General features: G+C 44.6%; 1 protein-coding gene across 4 annotated transcripts in view; it reads right to left on the reverse strand.

Annotated features, from left to right (window-relative positions):
• RABGAP1 (RAB GTPase activating protein 1) overlaps positions 1-25,203 on the reverse strand; it is a 96,586-nt gene that overhangs the window by 52,455 nt on the left and 18,928 nt on the right. For all 4 annotated transcript variants that reach the window (XM_015418441.1, XM_015418438.1, XM_015418439.1 and 1 more), the window contains exons 7-13: positions 20,862-20,972; positions 19,462-19,528; positions 16,131-16,233; positions 14,887-15,056; positions 9,392-9,566; positions 8,519-8,612; positions 7,713-7,863 (exon numbers count right to left, since the gene is read on the reverse strand). In XM_015418441.1, coding sequence (XP_015273927.1) covers positions 7,713-7,863; positions 8,519-8,612; positions 9,392-9,566; positions 14,887-15,056; positions 16,131-16,233; positions 19,462-19,528; positions 20,862-20,972 — 871 coding nt within the window. The remainder of the gene's footprint in view (positions 1-7,712; positions 7,864-8,518; positions 8,613-9,391; positions 9,567-14,886; positions 15,057-16,130; positions 16,234-19,461; positions 19,529-20,861; positions 20,973-25,203) is intronic.

The following is a 25,203-nucleotide window of genomic DNA, read 5'->3' on the forward strand; positions in this document are numbered from 1 at the left end:
CCGCGGGGACAAAGGCGCGGAGACACGAGGCGAGCGCCCGGCAGTAGCTTCCTGCGCCCCAGCCAGGGAGAGCAGCTGCCGGCTGCAGAAAAGCCGGAGGAGGGGCGACCCCAGGTGCGGGAGGCGGGGGAAGCGAGCGAGGCGGAGGGTCCAAGGGCACGAGGGAAGGGGGGAGAGGAGCCAGCAAACCAAGGTCGCCCGACGCCTGTCTGCATTCGGCACTGGAGAAGAGCAGAGGAGTAGTTGCTCCCGAGCGCTCTGTCGTCGTCGTCGTCGTTCCCCCCCCCCCCCCGGCATAAGACGGGCCAGCCCTTGGCCGAGTTTCTGGAACGAGAGGTGCCGGGGCTGAACGCTGGCAACGACGGCCACGCCCTCTTGCCCTGAAGGGCTCAGCCTCAACGCCAGGGCTGGGGAGGGAAGAGAGCTCAGAGAATGTACAGCCGGCACCCCCTTCTCCACAGTATTATGAGGACTGTCTTCGATCGGCAGCAAGAATGTAAACTAAGCGCCAGGAAGCCAAGGTAGCCTTTGTCCTGGTGGTCACAAACAGTCTAGAGAAAAACCAACACACCTGTTCAGGTGCACAACAACAAAAATATGCATATTTGTGGCAGTTGGAGGAGATCTGAGATTCCTCTGTAGTGAACTGCAGCTGCACCAATTGTTTCTGATTTTCATCACTGGTCTACTCCACATTTGGGGGGGGGGGGGAGAGAATGATCCCAGGCTGGCTTTATAACCTCAGTGGCACATTTCTCTCATGCACAAACCCTCCTGGCCCTTCTCTCCAATCTCAGATGTGAGGCCCTCTGCACATGTTTAGATGTAGAGAGCTTCACATGTTCAAGGACTTACCAGTTCCCATGCACTCCTACACAAATGACTCCTTGAGCATCTGAACCCAACCCAGCAGGTATTCTCAAGTGCCTACTTTAGACCAACTCCAAAATAAACTCATTTTTGGCATCTAATCTAAGAAATAAAACGCAAGATGACTTCAACTCAAAATGGTACTCTGGGCACTCTCAGATGATTTCTAGCCAATAGGTACAGAAGCACAGAAAGCAGCACTTGGCATTCAAACCAGCCTTGGAGAAGAGATTTCATTTAATGCACTTCACGTGATTCCAGCCTGGCACAGGGCTGAGGGCATCAAGCAGTGATGAGCCAAAGTATTTTGGAAACACACGTGCCTAACCAGAAAGGCAGCCTCCTGTTTCTACAGAAGATGTGCCACTTCCCACTCCAGAGGAGATGACATTTAGAGTACTTCGCTTTGGTATCATCGCCTCACAAGTGATGAAGAAGACTGATTCAACCTCCTCCAGCTTTTGGAACACGCTCTTGTCAGCAGGCAGCGCTCTTGGGTCCAACATTTGGCTTATGAAAGGTGGACAAGAACAGATTTATTTATTTATTTATTTATTTAGATTGTATACCCTGCCCTCCTGCCAAGGCAGAGAGCTCCCTTGGACAGTCCTGATGCGCAGTGACTGAGAAGTCCACACCTCTTCTTACAGAAGTAGTTTATTTAGCTTTAAGAGGAAGCAAGAAATTTGGTTCTTTGTAGCTTGATTATTTTTGCATGATCTGGGTGAATTTCATAACCTCAAAAAAAAAACTACAGAGGGATCTGGAGTTAACCACCAGCACTGCAAATTGATGCCAAGTCACTTTAATCAATTGAAAGGGTGCATGATACACAGACAGTTTCTCTGTTCACAACACAAAAGGGAACCCATGTGGCAAGGATGGACAAGCAAATGCCACTGTATTTGGCTTGATATCCAACGTGCTTCAACCAGAAACTCCTAAAAACCGCACAACACCCTATTTGGCTAACATCAACAAGAGACAAACTTGTGAGTGTATCACAATGCAAAAGCCAAGCAGGATTTCAAGTCTGTTGTTCCTGAAGGGCAAAAGGCCAGCTCATCACCAGTATAATTCTAACAATACAAAATGAACAAAGGAAAACCCAAAGAGGAGGCTGCACTTGGATCCTGATTGTTGTTCAGTCGCACAGTCAAGTCCGACTCTTCGCAACCCCATGGACCAGCTCCCGCCAGGCCCTCCGGTCTTCCGCCGTCCTCTGAAGTTTGCTCAACTTCATGTTCGTTGCATCGATGACACTGTCTAACCATCTCATCCTTTGCCGTCCCCGTCTTCTTAGACCTTCAATCTTTCCCAGCATCAGGGTCTTCTCCAGTGAGTGCTCCCTTCCCATTTGGTGGCCAAAGTATTTGAGCTTCAGTTTCATTATCTGGCCTTCCAGGGAACAATCAGGGGTGGATCCTGATATCATCCCCCAAGAAACTTCCAAGTTCTACCACCGTCTGATGACCCTCGCTGATCAGGAGACTTAACACTGGTCATGCATTTTTATCTGTTTGCAACCTTGCAACAATGGGATTCTCCTCTAACAAGAGTGAATCTCTCCCACTCTCATAGCCATGAATGTTCCCCACGCGCATGGATACAAGTTCTCTATTCCTGTTTTACATCTGGCCAGGCTCTCTCACAAGAGCAGCCTTTGTAAGAAGTGCCCGTAAGAACCAAGATCCTAAATTTAAATATTCAGAGCAAGGGTAAATGATGATGTTAAATATTTGATTCAGCAGAATCTGGGTTCACAGCAGCACACATAAGACTGCTCAAGTACATCAAGTCTTGGAAATCTGGCAATCTGAGCAAAATAAATCACTAGCATTTGGGTGCACTAAGCATTTCCTCCTGATGGTTTACAGATTAAAGTGAAGGCTGTCAGTTCATTGATCGCTGAGCACTAACCGAGTGATTGCTTCCTTTTGCTGTTCACTACTGGTTACCATGGAAACTAGTTCTGCAGCCCTGATTAATCCAACTCTTCAAACTTAATGCTGAAGGTGTTTCACTACTTCAGCAACTAACATATGCATACAATCCCTTGGGAAGGGCAAAAGTTGGCCACTGCCAGGTCACAGACATGGTCAGAATTTATGCACAGAAGCGCCCAGGTGAAACAGAAAAGTACTGTAATCTCCATAAAGGAGTTATAAGATGAAATGACCTCTCTCACTGGAGCCCTTTGGCATGGTAGAGGGAGCATACAAGCTTCTGACTGCCACAGAACTCTTCACCTAGGAGACTGGAAAAGGGACAAAAGGTTCAGGGGGTATGTAGAGGGAAACAAGTTTATACCACCAGAAAATCTGCTTTTTGGGGGGGAGGGTGATCATACAGCAGAGTTTGCCCTAAAAACAGCACTTCCTTCACTTTCAGGTCAGCATTCAAAACACACATACAGCACAAATGGTGATTGAGGGGGAGAGAAAAACTCTGCCATTGTATTTAATACTAGACTTGATTCTCAACATTGCCGTTTCTCTTTGTACCAAAGAAAGGGAATACTCCTAAGAGCAGAAAGGATGTACCTGAACCTCACACCCCATCCATTTCTTGTGCATACCACACCCCAAGATGAGGGCCAGTTCACTGCCTTAGCTGGTGTGGTAGTTGGGTTGCAACTCAGAACATCTGCAGTTCAAAATCCTGCCTATGTCACACACACAACAAATGACCTTAAGGAAGCCTGAGCCCCTTGACTGCCATATGGGGATAAAACTTTGTACATAAGCACAAGGTAACATAATTTCCTTTGTACATAAGCACAAGGTAACATATTGTGAAGCATTTCAAAGCACTACACAAATGCTACGTTTTATTGTTCATAAGGGGGATACCTATTTCTAGCATCCAAGAGGGGAGGCTAGGGGCTGGGGGATCTGTCACAGCAATGACCCTACTCCAGGTGAGGAGCCAAGCACCAGGCCCAAACGCTGATGGGTCTTCCGGGGGGGGGGGGGGGGGGGGGGTCTCACAGAACTGCTAACTGAAAAAAGAAAAAAGCACACAAAGACAGACGCGGGGAAATGTCCATTTCAAGAAGATATCTGTTGGCGCTACCAACACACTCCATGGTAGTCTCAGAAGCATCCACTGGGAAAAGGCTGGAAAAGGACAGTAATGGCCACCAAGACGGACAAGATCCTTTCACCATGCGGGAAAAATAACTGCTGCTGGGGAAATCAAGGGAAGAAGAAGAAATAAAGAAGTAAAAACTTGCAACAAGTAGACCTCTCTGGGGTACTGTTGCGGTGGCATTACTCAGCATTCCTGGAGCTGAGTTTGCCCTATCAAAAAAGAGGTTTGCCATTTTTATTCTAAAGCACCTAAAGGATCCCTCACCTCTAAGGAGCCCACGAATTGGTATCTGGAAGCAGCAGCAGGGCACAGACCAGACCAGGACCATTACAGACTTGCTCACTGCTGAGCTAGCATGACCTCAGGCTTCAGCTACAGTTTGCTGGGTCAGTGGAGCAGCTACCCATGCGGAAGAAGCAACCAAAGAGCCAGATGTCATTTGTGGGTGCGCATGCATGTGCACACAACTCTGCATAGGTCACACTTCTAATCAACCTGAAGACTCAGATGACAAAGTTCCAGATCCAAGAGCAGAACAGATGTTACAAAGCAAACATGGATTTTCTTTCTTGTTGTTTGCATCATAACTCTAAGGCAGAAACTAGGGGAAGGGAGTTTTATTAGTAGGTGAGAACTGGGAGGTAGGGTTTTTTTTTTACCCTTCCTGTGCACACACTGCAGATGGACTCCAAGAACAGAAACAGCCCAGCTGTAGAAGAACCAGCCTGGGAGAGGGGATCTGTTGGGGAGAATTAAACACCCCTTCCTGCCCTACAATTCTTAACTGCAGCTCCTCCCCAAATTATAACACAAGCACAGGACTAGCTAATGCAAGTTTGTCAGTACAGTGTGCAGCTCATTCCCACATGACTTGCAATCAAGATAGGTATGTTTCATTAGGCCAGAACTGCACTCACCACTTCTGGTTTGAAAGTGCCACCTTTTTACTTCTGAACTGCTCCCTGAACCAGTGCTCCATCAAAACTACTGCCTAGCTAAGAGCTATGCTACCAACTGGTGTGTTCCCTCCCCCCAATACTTTGTGCTATGCCACAACACCAATGTAGTTGCCATAAAGGAGTTTACATACGAGCCCTGTGCACGCTAACAACTGTCTTAACTCCTAGTCCTGTTTCCACACAAACACGCAAATGCTTGGTTGGCTTTTTAAAACACTTTCAATGCCACCTTCGCAGGCAGCTTGGGCCTTCAAAGAGGCAAACAGCGTCAAGGCCCTTTCTCGGGTGACCACTCATCTCAGCTCAGATGATGGGGGCACCCAAAGGAAGGCTCCCCAAAGATGACTCTTATTAGCTGGGTCAGTTTGTAAAGCAGTAGGCAGTCCTTATGCAGTCCTTATGCTTATCCCAAGCCCATGTTGGACTTTATACCATTCTCTCAACAGCCACCAGGCATAAAATCCTGCATTTCTGAAATCTTAAAGTACAATGACCTAACAAGTGATGTCAGGTATACAATGACAAAAGAAATATACACAATATGAAAAAAAATGTGGTGGGAAAGAGACACACATGATCTGTTGGAAGGTTACCACCAATTTTAGCACACACAAGGAAAAAGCAGAGGAGAGATTCTGCCCATCTCTTCAGTAGTTGTGCCTTCCTCTGAGTTACGCTGAAATTTCTACCAAACGACACCAGATCATTCCCCATCCCAACCCAGGTCAATACTTCCATCACTGTTCCATTATGCTGACCTGCTGCTTTATTGCGAGATCAGACTAACCAAATAATTCTCCTCCACCAATCAATTCTGCAGAAAGTACAGTTGCAAATACGGTTATCATTTGATTCATTTTGTCATGCGGAAACAACAAAAATGAACAGCACTGCACTGCCAGAAGTTGACACAGTATAAAAATATATTGTAAATACAATTAAATACTCCACAGAACTCTCCTTTTGCTGACTGATAACATTTGATGAGCATACAGAGAAGTAAAATGCACACTTCTACCAATAAAAAGGTCAGCTTTGGTTACATGAACAGATGAAATAAGTAAAATGAGTGAGCTGAAAAGAATGGCAGGATTCATTTCTTCAGGGGGGAGGCCAACTAAGGCATTCAGCCATCAAGCTCATAGCATAGAAGTCCTGTACTGGATCAGATAAGGTGGTACACTACTCCAGTCTTCTGTTTCCAATAGCAAGTTACCTCTGGAAAGCTCAGAAGCAGAACCATGAAGACAGCATTGTTTGGCACCCCCCAAATTCTGGCATTTAGATGTGTATTGCTTCTCAACACGGAGGTTTGGCTAAAATGGCTAACAGCTGCTATTTAATAATACCTTGTGAATGTGATCCTTTATTTTTCCTCCAAGGCCACCTAAAGCTTGTAGCCAGCACCAAATGTTGTATCTGAGAGTTCCATAGGTTAATCTATGCATTTTGTCATCATATTGGAACAATACAGACCTCTATGGGCCACATGGTTCTTGTGCAGCTTGTGCACCTTGCACTACCTACCGCAGTATAAACAGTATAAATAGCAATTTAATTCAAATATAACAGTAATTAAATTCAAATTAAATAAAAAGGAATCGGGAGCTATGAAAGTAATCCTAACAGATATACACTCACAGAGGAAAGTGTGCACTGATCTTGCAGTTAAACAAAATTTTAAAATATTAGCTCAAAGAACAACAACAAAAACCCCATACAGCAATTTACAACTGTCAGGGGAATAAGTTGGCAGGAATTGTATTTCATCTTGAAATTTTCCATCAGTCAATTTAAAAATGTAGAAGTTGCATACTCAAAAGGTAATATTAGTCGGGGAGTTTCATGTTTGAATACCTGTAGTAAAGGAGGGCTCAACATCCCAGGTGTAAGTTCTCCATGGTACACAGAAATTTCATCGTAGTACCTAGTAGTTTCAGTAATTATTTTATTGTCGCATTTCTCAGAAATTCTCAGTGGAAGCACAAAGCTTATTTATCATTTCACATTAGAATGCTTTGTTGTATGACCAAAATAAAATGTGCACAAAGATCTTGTCCTTCCTGATTATATGTAAGCTTCACACCACTCAATGGTGGTGGATGAATTCATTTCTTAATCAACTGCTTTCTATCCTGGCTCCAACGTTCAATTAAATTGAGGTTTTTAAAAGCAATAATAGAATTAAAAGAAATTGGGGAGAAGTTAGGTTGGAGGTTAGCTTCTCATTGTGGTGTTACCCCTATATTTTTCTTTATATATAACACTTTTGTCACAGCTCTAATACAAGTACATGCAACTGTGAAGAATTTAGGATTAGGTATTGTAGTAGCAATAATCAGAAAATTTGGTTATTACAAATCTGAAGCCCTGAAGGCTGAAAAGTAAGCATCTCCTAAGTTTCTGGGCTAGCTCCTAGAGCCAAAGAAGATTTGTCAAGGTCAGGGGTAAACAATACACATGCAGAGACAGCATAACAGGAAGAATGAGCTCCAGCAAAGACCTTCCCCCAACACTTAACTAATGCCAGGAAGGTTTCTCTCTTTTTGCAACAGAGACTACCCCACCACACATACCCTGAGTGACCAAGGGGGTTACAATCTAGGAAAGGACAGTACCAGAATATATTATTGCTTCACATCTGACTTGATTCTACTGCAAAGTATACGGTGGGGGTATGATACACACTAAAAGTCACTGTTGGCAAAAAACAAAAAAGATAGCCTGAAACAATTTTCTATATAATGAATCAATAGTTCTAAAACACATACAAACAAACCCATTGCCTACCTTTGTAATGAGAATGCGATACTTCTCCACCAGATGGTCATTGTTGTGACACCCTGCAAGCAGCTGCCAAACCTCCCCTCTTAGTGCTTCCGGGACTCCACTTCTCACCAATGTAGACAGTGTTTTTGGTCGCACACTCAGATTCAAATGCCTGAGAGGGAGGAGAGAAATGCACTTTACATACAGCAAGCAGGGCACCAAGTGCAGGGGACTGGTGACCAATGCTCCCTCCAAGCTGTGGAGTCTTGTGAGCAAAAATTTTACTTTGTGAGCTACTGGCATTAAAGTTGTGAATGAGCGATTTGGCTACTGCATAAATTAGTTTGCTCTGGAGCCATCCTTCCTGGGCTAAGACAAAAATGTGTGAGCTGGAGGCTAAAAACCTGTGAGCTAGCTCACACTAACTCAGCTTAGAGGGAACATTGCTGGTGACCTTTCCCAGCTCAGCCTGCACTTCCTGTCTTAAACATGGCTCCAAAGTCATACCTGGCCTCTCCTATCTCATTCTCATGTAGCAGGAGAAGACTGGGAATTTAGGCAGAATCACACCTTTGAAATGGCCACCAAGGATGTGACTGAATCACAACCTCCTCCCGAGCAAATAGCAGCAATAAGGATGAGGATGCCTGTAAGGAGGGGGAGGAGAATAGGAGGCGGCTGGAGTTCTGTGAAGGTGTAGAATTCATTATCATATTATATTGGCCACTAGGTCCGATAACTGTAAAAAAGGAATCTCTGTGAGCATCCTTTCCTTGCAGGTAAACAGTTTGTTTTTCAGAAGAGAAGGAAGGGGAGGGACTACTTACCATTTGGACAGTAGCTCTCCCCACGTCTCAAGGATTTTTTCTGCACACTCTTTGGAAACGTCTCCCGAGCCACTCAAAAGAGGCTCATCGTTATCTGCGAAAAGACAGGCCAGTAAAGGAGAAGAGAGGAGAGGAAGAGGCTGAAACAGAGAACAACCATCCTTCCTTGGAGAAAGCCCTCTTTTGGCAGCTTCTGTTGGGTCTGTTTGGCAGCTTCTGTTGTGCAAATTTTATACCCATGAACAGAACAGCAAGAATCAAGTCGTACCCCCCCCCCAAAGCTCAAAAAAGATAAACCACCCCACATGATGTGCCTGATGGGGTGGGGAGCGGGAAAACATATTCTCTGCGCAGGATGAATTGTGCAAACTGTCTCTTCACTGGGTTTCAGAAATTATCAAGACCCAAGTCAAATCCCCCTCCCCCCTGCTGCCAGCCCAGCACAGTAGCAGCAGCAGCCACTGTGGCAACAGGACTTGCCCACAGATTATTCTGAGCAATAGGGAGGGGCCTGGCTCTCCGCTCCCCACAAGGGGGCTCTGCACAAAAGCAAGTTGGCTGATTAGGCTTCTATATACATAGAAGATTTTTTCCAAAGAACACATTTGGGTTTCATAGAACTTCAAACATTTTGTGAAAAGCTATTATAACCAGAGGAATAGTAAAATGGGGCTATATTGCAGAGAGGACACAAGCAGTGAGAAAGGCACACAAGATGCCTTTGGTTTTCCAGCCTTTGTGTGAAACAGTCACACCTTTTTAAGCTTCCTTGCGGCAGAACTTTTAGCTGATGCCCTAATCCTGTCCATTTCTCCTAGCAGTCCTTAGAAGCTATCTGTCCTTTCTCCCTCCCTGTGGTCAACCACTACTTACCTTCCTCTTCATCATCCTCTGGAGGAGATGGGATCATGGAGCCCTGCGATCCAGACGGCGGTAAACGGAGTGCTGGACTGGCTGTGGTTTTTCTCCTCTCTCTTTCGGACTCACTTTCCAAGGACACAACTTCGTAGAGTGTGTCTGTGCTGCTCTTTCTGTCCTTCTGCTTTATCTAAAAAGTACATAATGAATGTTTGGTTGGAAATGATGCGGAAAAGTTGACACAAAGAATCACAAGCTCCTTTTTCTGCAGTGTGTGTGGGAACTTTTCTTCTCCATCACAGAGAGGTATGATGGAAGAAAGGAATTTTGATTTCTCTTCCCATTTTCCAGAGTGGTGGCAGGCAGTTTGACTTTCTTGCAAAGTTTCTAGAAGGATGTTCTTCAAACTCATGTACCATCACTTTGGCTAGGAGATTTCTTGTAACTAGGATGCAATTACTGTGGCAAACTTCAAGTCCAGAGCTCAGCAGCAAAATCTCTCTTTAGCCTCCAGCTCACACATTTTTGTCTTAGCTCAGGAAGGATGGCTCCAGAGCAAACTAATTTATGCAGTAGCCAAATCGCTCACTCACATAAGAGAGTGAATATACCAGCTGGAACTCTGTGCTGAAGAACCAGACAACTCAGAATCAATGCTACCTCTAAGCTGTGGAGTCTTGTGAGCAACAATTCTACTTTGTGAGCTACTAGCATTTAAGCTGTGAGCAAGCGATTTGGCTACTGCATAAATTAGTTTGCTCTGGAACCATCCCTCCTGAGCTAAGTCAAAAATGTGAGCCAGAGGCTAAAAAACTGTGAGCTAGCTCACACTAAATCAACTTAGACAGAACACTGCCCAGAACACACACAGTTTTCATACAAACTGGACCAATATACACCAATGCATTTCCTTGGCATTATCATTAGAGAATCACTTTAGTGTAGGCAAGAGACAAGCCAAGACTCTGCCTTGGGGAGGGAAAATTATTACCATTTATGTTTCATTCATGACTAAGCATACAAACAACAACAGAAGCTGACATGGACCAGGACTTGGGATCCACCATACCCAAATGTGTAAGGTCACAGTTCTTGGAAGGAAACCAACCATAGTGACACAAGCAAGGTCTAGGGCTTTTTTTCAGTGACCAAGGCTATTTCAACTCGGAATGGTTCACTGAATTTAATAACTAAATGTGTACTTTAAGATATTAGGGATCCAGTTTTATATAAAATTGTGACGGCCAATGGGCACATACAATAAACTTTATTCTATTCTATTCTAACTCAGGATGGGATCCTGACTCCTCTCCCAATCAAGGCTGCAAAAGGTTTAGCAGGTGTAACTCTGTACAAGCTACCTCACCCTGTCCTTGATGCACCATCAGCCCATTGGTCCAAAGTGCCTTTCCTTCTCTTCTTCCTGCCAGCAGGAAGGAAGTCCTCAGTTTCCTTTTCCTTTGGCCCCTCCTTTCCCAACAGTCATGCTTACGGTTGCTTCCTAGTCCACTGACTCTAATTCCCCTTCCTACAACCAACTTGCCTTTAGGTTCCCTTTCCTTGCCCCGCCTTCTCGTTCAGTCTTCCAACCTGCAGCCTCCCTCATTCCCAGCTCCTCCTGCCCCTCACAGAAGCGGCGCCCCTTTTCCAAATTCTACTGTAGAAAGCTTTCCCATGAGCACTCAGAATAGTCATGAATGCTCCATGGTATCAAAGCAGCTGAGAAAACAGGGAGGAACGAAAAGAGGAAGGAAGCATATGGAAAAGCAGAAAACAGCTTATAAGAGTCTGCAAAGGCTTTTTGTAGAGCCTTCCTTAGAACTCCTTAGAAGTTCCTGCCTTACCCACACCACAACATTTTCCACACATAAATACTTTCAAATTAAACATTACCCTTGGGCTTAACACAAGCTGGAAAGAGTGCTCCATTTCCACCACACTCCCCCACAACACTGCTAGTAAGTGGAGATAAGCCACCTGGAAGCATTTGCAGTTTGGGGGTTTGTTTGGTTTGTTTTTTTAAATGGGCTTGTGTGTCTTTAGAAACTTGCTTCCCTTTGAAGATTATGAGGCAAGGCCTCTTCAGCAGAGTTTCAAAATGAGAGACATTGAAACAGAGGCACCTGCCAAGCAAACCTGACCCTAGAAGAAGTTGAGTCAGGGCCTGAGAACAAATCAAGGGTGAATGAGATAAAAGTGTCACACAATGAAAGCAAGGCAGGCAAGACAAAGGAGGCAGGCTTAGCACAGCAAAAGAAACTTCCTCAAGTGAACAAGCTTGTGTGTTTCCAGCGGGGAAATATTTATAGCTAACAGAACCAATTGTTTAGCCTCTCTCTACATTTTGCCTTTCAAATAAGGAGGTGATGGTCTTGGAGACTTCTCACCTCCTCTAACATGCCAGGGAACCTCAAGTGCACAAGAGCCACCTTCTTTCTGCCTCCGGAATTGCTTTCCAGCCAGAAGCCTGGGGGGGGGGGGGGGGCGAGATGTTGCCCTGCTGTAGCAAGGTACCTGCCTCTTAAGACTCCAAGTCTAAGAGAAACACAGATGCCAAGAGAGAGACCAAAGCAGATGCACGGAGATTCTCATGAGCTCACAAGCAATTACAGATCCCTGAGCACTGCTAGCAGATCCAACATTTTTGCACAGGAAGACTCTTTGTAGGCTTCAGTAAAAACACAAGATTTGCCAAATATCTTTCAAAACAGCAGTGTCTCACAGGGTGGCCCACCAACACAAGCTTTTATATGGTGGGGAGAATGGCCCCTTAGACATAAGCTGGCAAGGATATGAACATAAAAAGTTCCCCTATGCCGAGTCACACCGCTGGTCTAGCTGAGTACTGCCCACTAAGTTAGGCAGTACCTCTCAAAGAAAGATTTCCCCAAAACCTCTTAGCTGAACAAGCTGTTGAACTGGGACCTTCCTCCCGGCAAATAATAATGTGTTCTTTCGCTGGGCATGGATACGTGCCTGGAACTATCATGTGGCGTTAAGATTCCTCCCCTCCCCCCCCTTGAATATACCAAATTGTCTTCTACTGTGTCAGCCCCCTTAGGTCCACCTCGCAAAACTGCTTCCTCTGACTGGCACTGGCTTTCCAGTTTTTCAGGCAACAAAATTTTCCTCAAAGAGCCTTTCGACTGAAAAGGGTAGGGACCGAACCCAGCACTTCTGTGCTGCTGACTAATCGACCATCTCTCCCATTTTCTGTGTAAAGTTTTAAATATTTGTGCAGGTCTCTGAGAGCCTTTGTTATGAAGAGGGAGGCCAACTGAATAAAATGTATAAATAGTACAAACCAAACACATTCTAGAGTAACTGGGGATGGGGAGGTGAAGGGCTCTGCTTCCTGGAGCAAATCCAACAGTACATATAAGTGAGCTATGGGTTTTTTCAGTTAGAGGTACTATGAGATCCTAACCCTAAACAGAGGCATAAGACTCCTGAATGGCATGTAGCACATTAAGCCAACTTCCACTGATACAACAGTTGTAGCCCTTCTTTGAAAAGCATAATCTAGCCACAGTTACCGATGCCGCAATCACATTCAGGTTGGATGGCTGCAATGAGTTCTATGTGGAGCTATCTTTGAAGACTGTTCATAAATTTCAGCTGAACAGTTTGGACACTTTCCCTCTCCTAAAAACTGTAAGGTATCAGGGGTGTGAGCAGGCCATTTTTTCCTCCCCCCTCCCCCTGCACTTTCGCTTTTTGCTTTAACTAACACACAAGATTCTATGCTTTAACTAACTAACAAAATTCTATGCCTGCTGGAGCACATTCAGTGCTCACTAGAACACTTTGGGGGGCTTTTTTCTCTTGGTTAGTTTACAATGTCATACTATTCTACATTCCTAGTGAATTCCCTAAGTAGACACACTGTAACGATTCCTTGTTTTATTTGTGTGTGTGTCTTTAAAAGTTTGGTTGCATGGCGGTGAGAGATAGTCTAGCGTGGTTGAAACAGGCAAGTGGTGTAATTGGTGATTGGCAGAAAGGGGGAGGGGTTTTGGAAGTAAAAATTAGTGGATGAATGGGTATGTCAGTCAAATATCTTTTTAACTTGTTCATTAATGATTTGGAGTTGTGAGTAAGCAGTGAAGTGGCTAAATTTGCGGATGATACGAAGTTGTTCAGGGTGGTGAAAACCAGTGAGGATTGTGAGGCACTCCAAAGGGATCTGTCAAAGATGGGCAAGTGGGCGTCAACATGGCAAATGGGGTTCAATGTGGCCAAGTGCAAGGTGATGCACATTGGAGCCAAAAATCCTAAATATAAATACACATTGATGGGGTCTGAACTGGCAGAGACAGATCAAGAGAGAGATCTTGGAGTTGTAGTAGATAACTCACTGAAAATGTCAAGACAGTGTGTGACTGCAATAAAGAAGGCCAATGCTATGCTGGGGATTATTAGGAAGGGTATTGAAAACAGATCAGCCAATATAATAATGCCCCTATATAAATCAATGGTAAGACCTCATTTGGAATACTGTGTGCAATTCTGGTCACCACACCTTAAAAAGGATATTATAGCTTTGGAAAAAGTGCAGAAAAGGGCAACTCGAATGATAAAAGGGTTGGAACACTTTCCCTATGAGGAAAGGTTAAAGCGCTTAGGGCTCTTTAGCTTGGAGAAAAGACGACTGAGGGGTGACATGATCGAGGTTTATAAGATTATGCATGGGAAAGAGCAGGTAAAGAAAGAGGTACTTTTCTCCCTTTCTCACAATACAAGAACCCGTGGGCACTCCATGAAATTGCTGAGCGGTCGGGTTAGAACGGATAAAAGGAAGTACTTCTTCACCCAAAGAGTGATTAACACTTGGAATTCACTGCCACAGGAAGTGGTGGCGGCTACAAGCATGGACGGCTTCAAAAGGGAATTAGATAAGCATATGGAGCAGAGGTCCATCAGTGGCTATTAGCCACAAGGTATAGATAGGGACTCTGGGGCAAGTGATGCTCTGTCATCTTGGTGCTTGGGGGGGGGTCAACAGTGGGAGGGCTTCTAATGTCCTGGCCCCACTGGTGGACCTCCTGATGGCACTGGTATTTCTGGCCACTGTGTGACACAGAGTGTTGGACTGGATGGGCCTTTGGCCTGATCCAACATTGGCGTCTCTTATGTTCTCTTAATTAATAACAGTACTATGTAAGACATTTTGTAACATGATCATTAGCACCCCAAATTTCAGAAGAGATTCTGGATTTCACTGTGAAGCGTGTCGTAATTCTGTTAAGAACTTCCAGAAAGGAAGAATCGTTGCCCATTTCAGGATTGCAGCAAAGCTCAAACATGCCCCTTCCGATTATCCCAAGGTAGAAGAAAGGAAATTGAGGCAGCAAAGGAAGCACCTTTGCAGAGGCAGAGCCTCAGAACTGTGTGCCCAATTCAACTGCTGCCTCTTCCACTTTTCAGAGAGGTCCCAGAAAAATTCAAAGGGCAACATTAGCCATGAAAGAACTGGAAAACCACCCAGGGAAGCCACAGCCCAGCAGTACCTGTTTCAGCTTTAGGAAGAAATTCTCGGTGGAGCTCCGTTTGCTGAAAGGCCAGAAGAGCCTCTCATTGGGAGGGCACACACGGACTTTGGTCTCCAGCAGGAACCGGACGGGTTCCTGCACCTCGGTGATCACCAAGTCTACAGCTGTGGTCATGAACAGCACTTTGTCTAGAAAGAGAGAGATGAACATACAAGATTAAAAAGTTTCCCCTAGCTGTTTGATCAGTCATTTTTTTGAACAGAAATGCCTAGGGCTGAAGGTGATTATATCAGCAAACTCAATAGTATCTGAGTTGTATATTTTACATTCACTTCTTGCCAACAGAATAGCAGATATTTCATTTTGCATAAGAGAGCTAGCAGGAGTTGAATTAGAATGAGGAAGACTTACTTCCAGTTCTCTACTTTGCAATAAAGCTTACTGGATGACCATGAAACACTAACCTACCTCACAGGGCTCTTTTGGGAATAGAATGGAAGAGGAATGGGTGGCACACAGCCATGAACTCCTTGAAGAGAGCAGGATAAAATCTACTGTGAACATATGCTGCTTTACAGTGACTCAGATTATTGCTCCATCTAGGTCAGTCCTGTCTACTCTGACTAGCAGCAGCTCTCCAGGATCTCAGGTACAGAAAGGTCTTTCCCAATACCTGCTGAGTTCTCTTTTTTTAAGCATGCAAAATATATACTGTGCCACAGGTTCCTCCCCTATCTCTAATAATAACATGGACGGTCACTGTTCCTGTCAATCACAAAAACAGGGCATCCACAAACACGGGAAGGGTTTCTACACATTTGGAGGCCTTTCTCCAGATATGCAGAAAAAATATGACCCTACAATTTAGCTAAAGAGTGGGGAGTGTATCTTTACAGCCTTCTGAGGACTGAACATGCCCCATGAGGCACTAGAAGGCTGACAGCCTGTTAAAGGAAGAACAGCAGAGACTGGGTAGTTATTCTGCTAAAGCTTCTGAAAAGTTACAGAATCCCGGAGAGGAAACTTGATGGAGGGCAAACTTGGTGGAGGTGGGGATTTCTAAGACGTTGAACTTTCTTGCGAGTCAGCAGCTTATAATAATTCATCCCTCCACTCCTTCCCCTTGAGCACCCAGCAACTGCCTCCCTTTGGAAAGCACCAATTTTGTTCTCAAATGCTCCAAAACACACCTCCCAAACACAAGAAACACCCTGTGCATTTCAGATAATCTGCCCTCAACCAACAAACTCTTAATCACAAACCTTTTGGGGTTTCTTCATTAACCATCTGGAAATGTGGAGACTTCGGGTTCCAGCTCCCGGTGATGACATAAGACTTTCCATCAGAGCTTTTGCCCATAGATTCCTAAACACAAATCGGGCACATCAAAATAAAGCCTGTACTTTTTAAAGAGTGCTGTAACAGTTGGCATGTCAGACTATGGGGACCCAAGTTCAAATCCCCATTTGGCTATGAAACTGATTGGGTAACTGTGGGCCAGTCATACACTCTCAGCTTAACCAACCCTACCTCACAGGGCTGGTTAAGAATAAAATATGAGGGGAGACCCAAGGCTTTGATACAAACTAACCTGGTGATTTACACTGATTCCACCTTCCTGCTCATGACATTCCTCAGGGTCCCCTATCCGATAGGAGCAGCATTTTGTAAACTTTAGTCTGGCTTCAAACCTATGTGCACCACCCTGAGCTCCTTGGAAGAAGAGCAGGACAGTTTTCAAAATTTTATTTGCTTCATTTTATTCACTTTATTTCTCCACAATGAAGTGGCTTACAATGTTCTCTTTTTCTCCGTTTTATCCTCACAACAACCCTGAGAGGTATGTGAGACTGAGAGTGCGTGACTGGGCCAGAGTCACCCAATAACCTTCAATGGCAGAGTGGAGATTTGAATCGGGGTCTCCCAGATCCTAATCTGATGCTCTAACCACTGCACCAGGCTGGCTTACAAACATTATTATTTATTTTCTAGGAATAAGGCCTGTTGTGGAAATAAATACAACAAGCTCTAGAAAGTGGCTCTGGGAGAGTGCCCTGGGCCTTTGGGCACTCAGCATCAATTTGCTGTGGCGACCTCAGCAGGGTATAATGACACAGAGGACACCATTTTCTCCAGAGGAACTGATCTCTGCTACCTGTAGAGGGAATTGTAATTTTGAGTGATCTCCACCCCTCACCTGGAGATTGGCAACAATGGTTCCCCAGGAGGAAATGGCTGGTTTGGAGGGTAGAGTCTATGGCACTGTACCTGTCTGAGGTCCCACCCCTCCTCAAACCCCACCCTCTCCAGGATCCACTCCTCAAGTCTCCAGGAATTTCCCAACCTGGAGTTGGCAACTCCATCTCCTTCCCAGCCAAGCATCAACCTGACATTATCTGCCCCTCACTCTTCAGCTTTCTGTCTCCCCCAAACACACCTGCAGCCTCTACCGTGCTCTGAAGCCCTGACTGCTACATCACATTGGCTGTCATAAGAGGGCCATCTCAGCAGGGTATAAGGACACAGAGTCCACCATTTTCTCCAGGAGAACTGATCACTGCCATCTGGAGAGCAGTTGTAATTCTGAGTGGTCTCCAGCCCTCACCTGGAGATTGGTAACAATGGTTCCCCAGGAGGAAAAGTACAGTTTTTCTCTGCAGTGGGAACTAAAGCAGCTTACACCATTCTCTTCTCCCCCTTTTGACTTGCACAACAACCCTGTGAGGTAGGTTAGGCTGAAAGTCTGTCACTGGTCCAAAATCACCCATTTGGCTTCCACAGCAAGAACCTGGGTCTAGCAGACCGTGCTCTGAAGCGCTGACTGCTACGCCTAGGGTAGCCAACCTCCAGGTGGAGCCTGAAGATCGTCAGGTATCATAGACTCTACCATAAAATCTCCAGGAATTTCCCTACCTGGAGCTGGCAACCCTAGTCAGGACTGGCCCCAATGCGTTTTCTCCCAAAGGCCAAAACAGGCGTAGAAAGGGCCTTTTACTGACAGAACCAAGCTTCGTTGCCTAGCAACAGGCACTGAGGGGAAAGTGGGGTTGCCAGCTCTTAGGGAAATGCCTGGAGAGTTGGGGGGGGGCGGATCCTGAGGAAGGCAGTGTTTGAGGAGGGGAAGGACTCAGCGGGGTATAATGCCATAGGGGAACTGATCTCTGCCTGGCAGACCCTGCTCTGAAGCGCTAACTGCTACGCCTAGGGTAACCAACATCCAGGTGGAACCTGAAGATCACCGGGTGTCACAACTGATCTCCAGACAACAGATCTCCCCCCCCCCGAGAAAATAACTGCTTTGGACGGTGGGCTCTATGGCATTCTGTTCAGCTGAGGCCTCTCCCCTCCCCAAACTCTGGCTTCCTTAGACACATAATATACAGGATTTTCCCAACCTGGAGCTGGCAACCCTAGTCAGTACAGGCCCCAATGAGTTCCTCACAAAGGCCTAGAAAGGGTTTCCTTCTACCAGCAGCCACTGAGGGAAAAGTTAGTCCCACAGAGGAGCCAAGCAGGAGAAGTGTCTTCGTCGGGAGAGACAGCTGTTTGCCAGCAATTCTGACAGGGAACCGTGGCTGACGTGGGAGTGGGTGGGGAAGAGGAGCAGACCCAGCACCCAGCCAATGGCACGCAAGTACTCTTGAGTGGCAGCTGACGGGCCAATGGCTGATGGAGTGCATTGCACAGCCAATGGGAGAGCTGGAAAGTGCCACCCCACTACTCAATTACCTATAAGGAGAGATTTGATTTATATCCTGCCCTACCCTGCAAATTGGCTTGTTTTAATGTGTCAGAAACAGCACATATGTATTTTACAAGCAGCAACACATGTGAAACTTATTGGCTCCCGTTTCCTTTACTCCTGTCACCACCTCTTCTTCCCTTTTGAATCTTCCTGCTGCCCAGCAGCAGCAGAAGGCTTGGAGCAGAAATGTTTTGCACACTTTCTGCTCCAAGCCTCTGGCTGCTGCACTAGCCCACTGATCAGGTGGGGCAGTGCTGAGACATGCTTTCCCCTCTAACCTCTTCTCATCACAAGGTTGGCAAAAGCTCCAAACAGAAAGTGTGTCCTCCAAGCCCCCCTGCTGTCTAGCTCACTGGGGATTGCTGGCTTCAAACACTGTTGCCTCCTTCTCTCCCTCTTCCACTCCCCTCCTTGTCCTTTCCCCATCATGCTGCCATTACCTACTCTTCTCCAACTGATAACTGCTCCCACCACCACCTCCCCACCACCACCCTGCCATTGCCGCATCCTTGTCCTCCATCTGCCATTGCTTTCTCACCTTGGCAGATTTTTTAAAAATCCTCATTGTAATGCTGACCATGTTTTCACAAATTTTCAGCCAGCCCTCTGTTTTGAGTTGTGAGATATGCACACACACAGATGCCACATCTCTACTTCTGGACGCTTTAAAAAAAAATTGAGGTTTCAGATTTTTCTACAAACCAGGGGATTGGCAGAAAAATCCCCCTTACTTCTATATGGACCCTCTGTGCAGATGTTTTGATCCTCACTCTGGAGCCACTATCAGAATTAGATAAAAAGATTAGGCTTCACCCTTAATGATCCCATTAAAAAAAAGTACTCCTTACCAGGTCCAATAAGTGCATGTCGCCACTTTGCACATCCTTCCCAGGACTAAGGAGGAGACCAAAACATCTGTAACACAAGTCCAATTCTGTTAAGCATTTCTACATCCAACATTATCCTGCTGGATCAAAAAGGAGAGCAAGGCAGAAGACACAGAGGCACAAATGGAAATGAGTTTGTAGGCTTTTTAGTTCACCAAACAAAAAACCCATAAATGCTACATTTCTAGAAATCCCAGGATACAGTTAGAAGGCAAGCAAGCAATCTTGCTTAAGATACAGATCCAACCCTGGACTACAGAACTGAAACAGTTATGTGGAGCAAAAAGGATTTATTTATTCATTTCTTTTTTTAAAAAACCACAAGAAAGGGAAAAACTCAAAGTCCAGCAACTGAATAAAAAATTTAAAAAGGAAAAAAAACGGGATTTTGACTGGAGTTCAGTAGGCCACCGTTGTCACATGGTGCCACTTCATTATGTTCACTAACTTTTATGGGGGGGGGGGATCCGAACTCCACCTCTCAGCTGTTCTTTGGGCTCAGAGGCAGCATTCAGATGTCTCCCCAAAAGGACATTCTCCACTGCATCACAAGAGCTTGAAAATAGAGAAACTTCCCATGTGTGGTGGTGGCAGGGGTCTGAAAGCAGCTGACAAACAGTGGTCTGCATGCCGAAAGTTTTTGTGTTCCTGGAAAGTAGTGAGATGTGGGAGGATGCGCCAAAATTTTGCCTGTCAATGTTCTGATCTCTTCCTCCCCCTACACCCCCTGTCCTAGCAGGGATGAAAAAATAGTGTTTCTGGGGTTGGAAACACCTCAGGATACAGAGGGGAGTCGAACTCACTGGAAACATATTATTTAAAGTTTAAAAAATCTTTGTGTTTGTCTGTGTCCTTTGTAAAGTTTATATCTCTGCTACCTGGCATTACCTTTTATGACACACATGGCCTGGCCCAACAAGGTCTCATTTATGTCAGATCCAGCCCTCATAACAAATGACTTTGACACCCCTGGGATACAGCAAGAGGTTCTGGGAGGGGATCCAGCCCTGCGTATAGCCCTCAGGCTGCACGTCGTGCACCACTGGTCTAGCCAGTTACAAACTGGCAAGCACCTGGAAACCCTATGTATGGTTACATAATGGGATGCAGGACGTAAATGTAACAACAAATTTAAAAGATCAGGACTTCCTAACGAATACCCATTAGCATGGGCAGGCAGAAAAGTTTCCATGGTGTTTTGGGGGAAACCATGACATAATACTGATCTTCAGAACTGGAAAAGAACAAGCTAAAGTCTTCAGTACCCACCCCATAAAATCTACTGTACTACCGGGGGGGGGGGGGTATGCCAGTCCTTGGTAGTACCCCATATTGTCACACCTTCATGGACCCTGCCTTACCTTTCAATGGCCAGTTCTTTGTTGGTCGTCTGCTGCACATAGATGACAATCTTCTTGTCAATTCCTTGGCGCAGTTTAAAGCATTGCCGGTCCTTGTCTTTGGGAACAGCACTGTCATATAACAGGAGGGGGAAACATTCAGAGTGTCATGTATCTGCAGCCATTCATACATGAAGAACGGGATCGGTGTGTAAAACGCAGTTTTTCCACATACTGTCTTCTCTCTTTGCCTCTTTAATTCAGAAAACTGGGTTTCAATGTATGAGTGATAATGACAGGGCCATCTAAAGGTCTCTCAGGACTACAACTAGGGACACAAATAAAGCTGTAGACAAACAGCTTACTCCACATCAAAACAATTCTGAATCCTAATTTAAACAAGAGCCATAAGTGGCTGAGAGCCCAGGGTATGGATACGTAAAATAAATGATACTTTGAGAGCTGCCTGGACTCCATTTTAATGCTCTCCTGGGATCCATTAGAAGCTTAGCAGCATATCTGTGCCTGAACATATTGAGATCAGCGTCCTATTTGAATGAACTGTATTATCTTTCATGACTTGTTGTAAAGGACTTTAAGAGCAAGAGAGCTTTTGGACCACACTAATATTCCTGAGGAAGATCCAATTCTGAAATGTTGTTATATAATCCGGAGACGACGTTGATGATGTATCTTTGATTATGTATGTTTGTTCTAGGATTTTCTTATGATTTGTAGGAATTTAGACTGTAATACACAGGAAGCATTTTTTCCAAGTCTTGTTGACTGCTTGATTTGTGGGTCAGACTCTCACGACTGTTTTCTTTATACTTGTTCTCCAAAAGGAGTATCTCATTACTGAATGAAGCTGCCTTTTACTCAACCAGAGCACTGATCCATCTAGTTCAGAGTAGAGCACTGATGAGCAGCAGTCCTCAAGCATTGAAGGATCCCCCCCCCCCCCCCAAAAAATATGAAAACTCTGAACAGTGAGATTGCTTGTCATCATGGGGAAAAAAATAAGGAGAGCTGAATAAAAGTTGGGGGACAGGGGGATGCAGACTAAAAAGATCAATTTTCAATTTTTGTAAAAAAATGCCCTTGTTTTTAAAATTAAGATGCTGAATTAATCTGTTCTATTTTAGCTGTTAAAATGTTTTTATCCCTGTTCTAATTTCTAAATGTCTTTGGGATTAGGTTTTTTAAAACAAAAAAACCTGAATTACAAAACATATTTAAACAAGGAACACAACATCAAAGCACAGTCAGCATAAAATATCTAGCAAAACTCAGACCCCAAATGACTTAACCCATTAACAATTGTTTAAAATGTCAATGAAAAAAGTCCATTAGCCTGCAAGTACGTGTACTCAGCTGTTCTGTGGCCTATGTATTGGATTTTTGTGGCACCTTGCAATGTTCACCTTAAAAGTGGTGTACGTGCTTTTAAAACAATACAAACTGTAGTAAATTAAAACCAGCAATAAAAGCAACCACACACAAGCAAATCAAAACAGACAAACTGGATCCTCCCTCTGAAAGGCACATCAATTGATATGATCAAGCCAAGTCAGCATAACTTAGTTCCCAACAAAAGTTACTAGTCTTTTTTTTAAGAAGTTACTAATTTGCCATGTATGCATTTAAAAACAACTGTTGGGGAAAACAAAATCTATTATCGTCCACTTTACTCAGCACAACTTTCAAAATTAGATGTTCTGGAATTGCAAAGGTTAAAAAACTCAAGAGAAAAGTAAGTATTTACCCCCAAAACACAATGTTCTACTTCAAATAACACAAAGAAAAATACCAGGATGGCTGCAGAGGAGTTACTCCTGAGCATTCCCTCTCACGCACAGATTCTAAGTGCCCAAAGATAAAACAGTCATTATTTTTGCCCAAGTGGATTTTATTTATTTATTCAGAACTGTATCGTTCTGAATGGGATCTGTTGTATCTTTTGTATCTGCTCTCTCCTTTTGTACCCTCAACCCCCCTTTTTAATTTGAGTTGGGTGTTTCTACTATTCAGCTCAAGCAGAGCTTGTTGTGTCATTATTAGAGCTCGGCCCCAAATCATATGAAGCCCAGAGGCAATTTATTACATTTAGCGGACTTAACAGTGCAGCCATGCATATGCCTCAAAAAAACAACAACACACAACAGAAATGTCTTCTGCAGGCTTCTGCTGCAAATGCAAACACAACCAGAGTCTGTTTCATACTTTTCTTCTACAGCTCCCCACCAGCCTCAAGACAAGGATAAATACAGACTGCACGCATACAATTCACTGAGTCTTGATGTTTATCAGGTACAGTTTAGGTGCAGAACAAGATTTAAACAGTAGGACTATTAACAGAAGGCTCCTGCAGACGGAAGTATTGGCTCAGCAAACAACCACACTTCAATCAGTGTTTAACAGAACTAAATTCACAATGTGCTGCAAATCAAGAGATCCCAGTCAACACTGACTTGCCAGGATGGCCCATTTTTGGTCACCTGGGGACTATTTTTGATCACCAGTGACAACCCCAGCTTCTTGGAAAGGATAATCTTGGGCAGAAACAGGGGAGTCTGGCACATCTAAAATTCAAAGCCACATTTCAGGGTGGGTTAATGTGCAGGGATCTATTTACTGAGCCAAAAAGTGTCAGCTGCTATACAGAAGTAGAGAACAGTAAAATTGCTAAAAAACAAACAAAAGTTCTTTAAATAATTTTTAAAAACCTCCCTTGACAATTTCCAGAAGAAAAAACACTGCTCTGGCTGCAGCCAGCTGCCAGCACAGTCTGCAGTTCTGAGAGTGCTTGGCAAGCACACCACTCTGTGATAAAGGCAACTCAGCAATTAGGAGAATACTATAAATGCTTGGGGGGTGGGTGGACAAAGGGGAATCAGTAGAATCCATGCCTGGATGTCACAGCACCATATCTGTGGAGAGCAGACTCAGGAGCTTACTGCATTCTGAAACCAGATGGCAACGTACAACAGCTAAACGGAAATCAGTACCATCTGCTGGGCAGAAAACTGGGTTTGTGGCTGGGTGGTTGGGTTCAAGGGTCAGGTCACTGTATTAGCCTCAACTCCTTATCTGTAAAATGGGAACAATAAAAAAATAGGAAGCTGCCGTATACGGAGTCAGATGATCTGTCCAACTAACCAGCTAATGCTATTCCAACAGGCAGAGACTCCCCAGAGGCCCAGATTGGGGTCTTCCCCAGCCCTGCTCCCAGCAATCCCTTAAATGGAAGCCATTTTGGAGACTGAACCATGAGCTTTCTACCTACAAAGCAGATGTGATACCCTATTGTATTACAGCCCTTGGCATTCGACCGCCTCATATAGGTCATGTGAATGAACAGTGAGTAGCTACCCTTAGAAGCAGAATTTGGGCAAGCCAGATGTTGAAAGACACACTCAACTCTGATAATAATGGGATGGACCTTTCAAGCAACAATGCCATGACATCCAATCTCTTTTAGTAAACGGGCAAAGTCATAACTTTCAATAAACTATCTTTTTTATGTACACTGAGCCATTATTGTTCAGTTTGACACAAGGGGGCACCACTGTACTAAGATGTGGAAACCCACAGAAGGGAAGCCAGAAAATACAGAGGTCTCTGGGCAAAACATACAAAGAATGCAACTTTTTTCCTTTTCTGGGCTATGACTCAGCATCCTGTGCTCTCAAAACAACACAGACCCCGCAGGCACAAGACACAAATATCTATTGCATGTATCTATCTTTTTTTCTTTTTACCCAAAAGCAAAAACATCACATTTTTATTGTGCCTTTCCTCCAAGGAGCTCTGGGAAGCTAACATGGTTCTCCCCTCCTCTACTGCAGGCTGAGAGTAAACAAATGGCCTAAGGTCATCCTGGAAGCTTCATGGCCAGTGGGGGTCTAAAACCACTCTCCAGTCCCATCCACTCTCCTTGCTACACTACACTTGCTACACTACTCTTGTACATTTAACACAAAAGAAACATATTTTCTCTACCACGAGGTGCCTGTTTAGATAACTTAAAGCCTTTGGTTAGCACAACAATCTGAACTTAGCAAGTGAGAAGTTTCACAAATGGTCACTGGAGGCCAGTTTGCATCAGGCAGATGAAAATGTTTAAACAATGAAACAGTTCCACCAGTTGCACAGCTGTGATTTTCAAGCTGCTCCTTTCTGTTGGCAACCAAAAAATCCCAGTTCTCTATTTCTATTTGAGCCTTTGCACCCACTTCCAAGGAATCCAGTCCGAACGACCAGAAGAAACGTCATATCTATCAAATAAAAGCCACATTCAAACCATAATTTGAAAAATAAATACATTTTAAAAACCCAGAACAGATTTGGGAAGACGTGCTTT

Source organism: Gekko japonicus, unplaced genomic scaffold (genome assembly GCF_001447785.1).
Source record: "Gekko japonicus isolate JY-2015 unplaced genomic scaffold, Gekko_japonicus_V1.1 scaffold127, whole genome shotgun sequence".
Classification (NCBI taxonomy): domain Eukaryota; kingdom Metazoa; phylum Chordata; class Lepidosauria; order Squamata; family Gekkonidae; genus Gekko; species Gekko japonicus.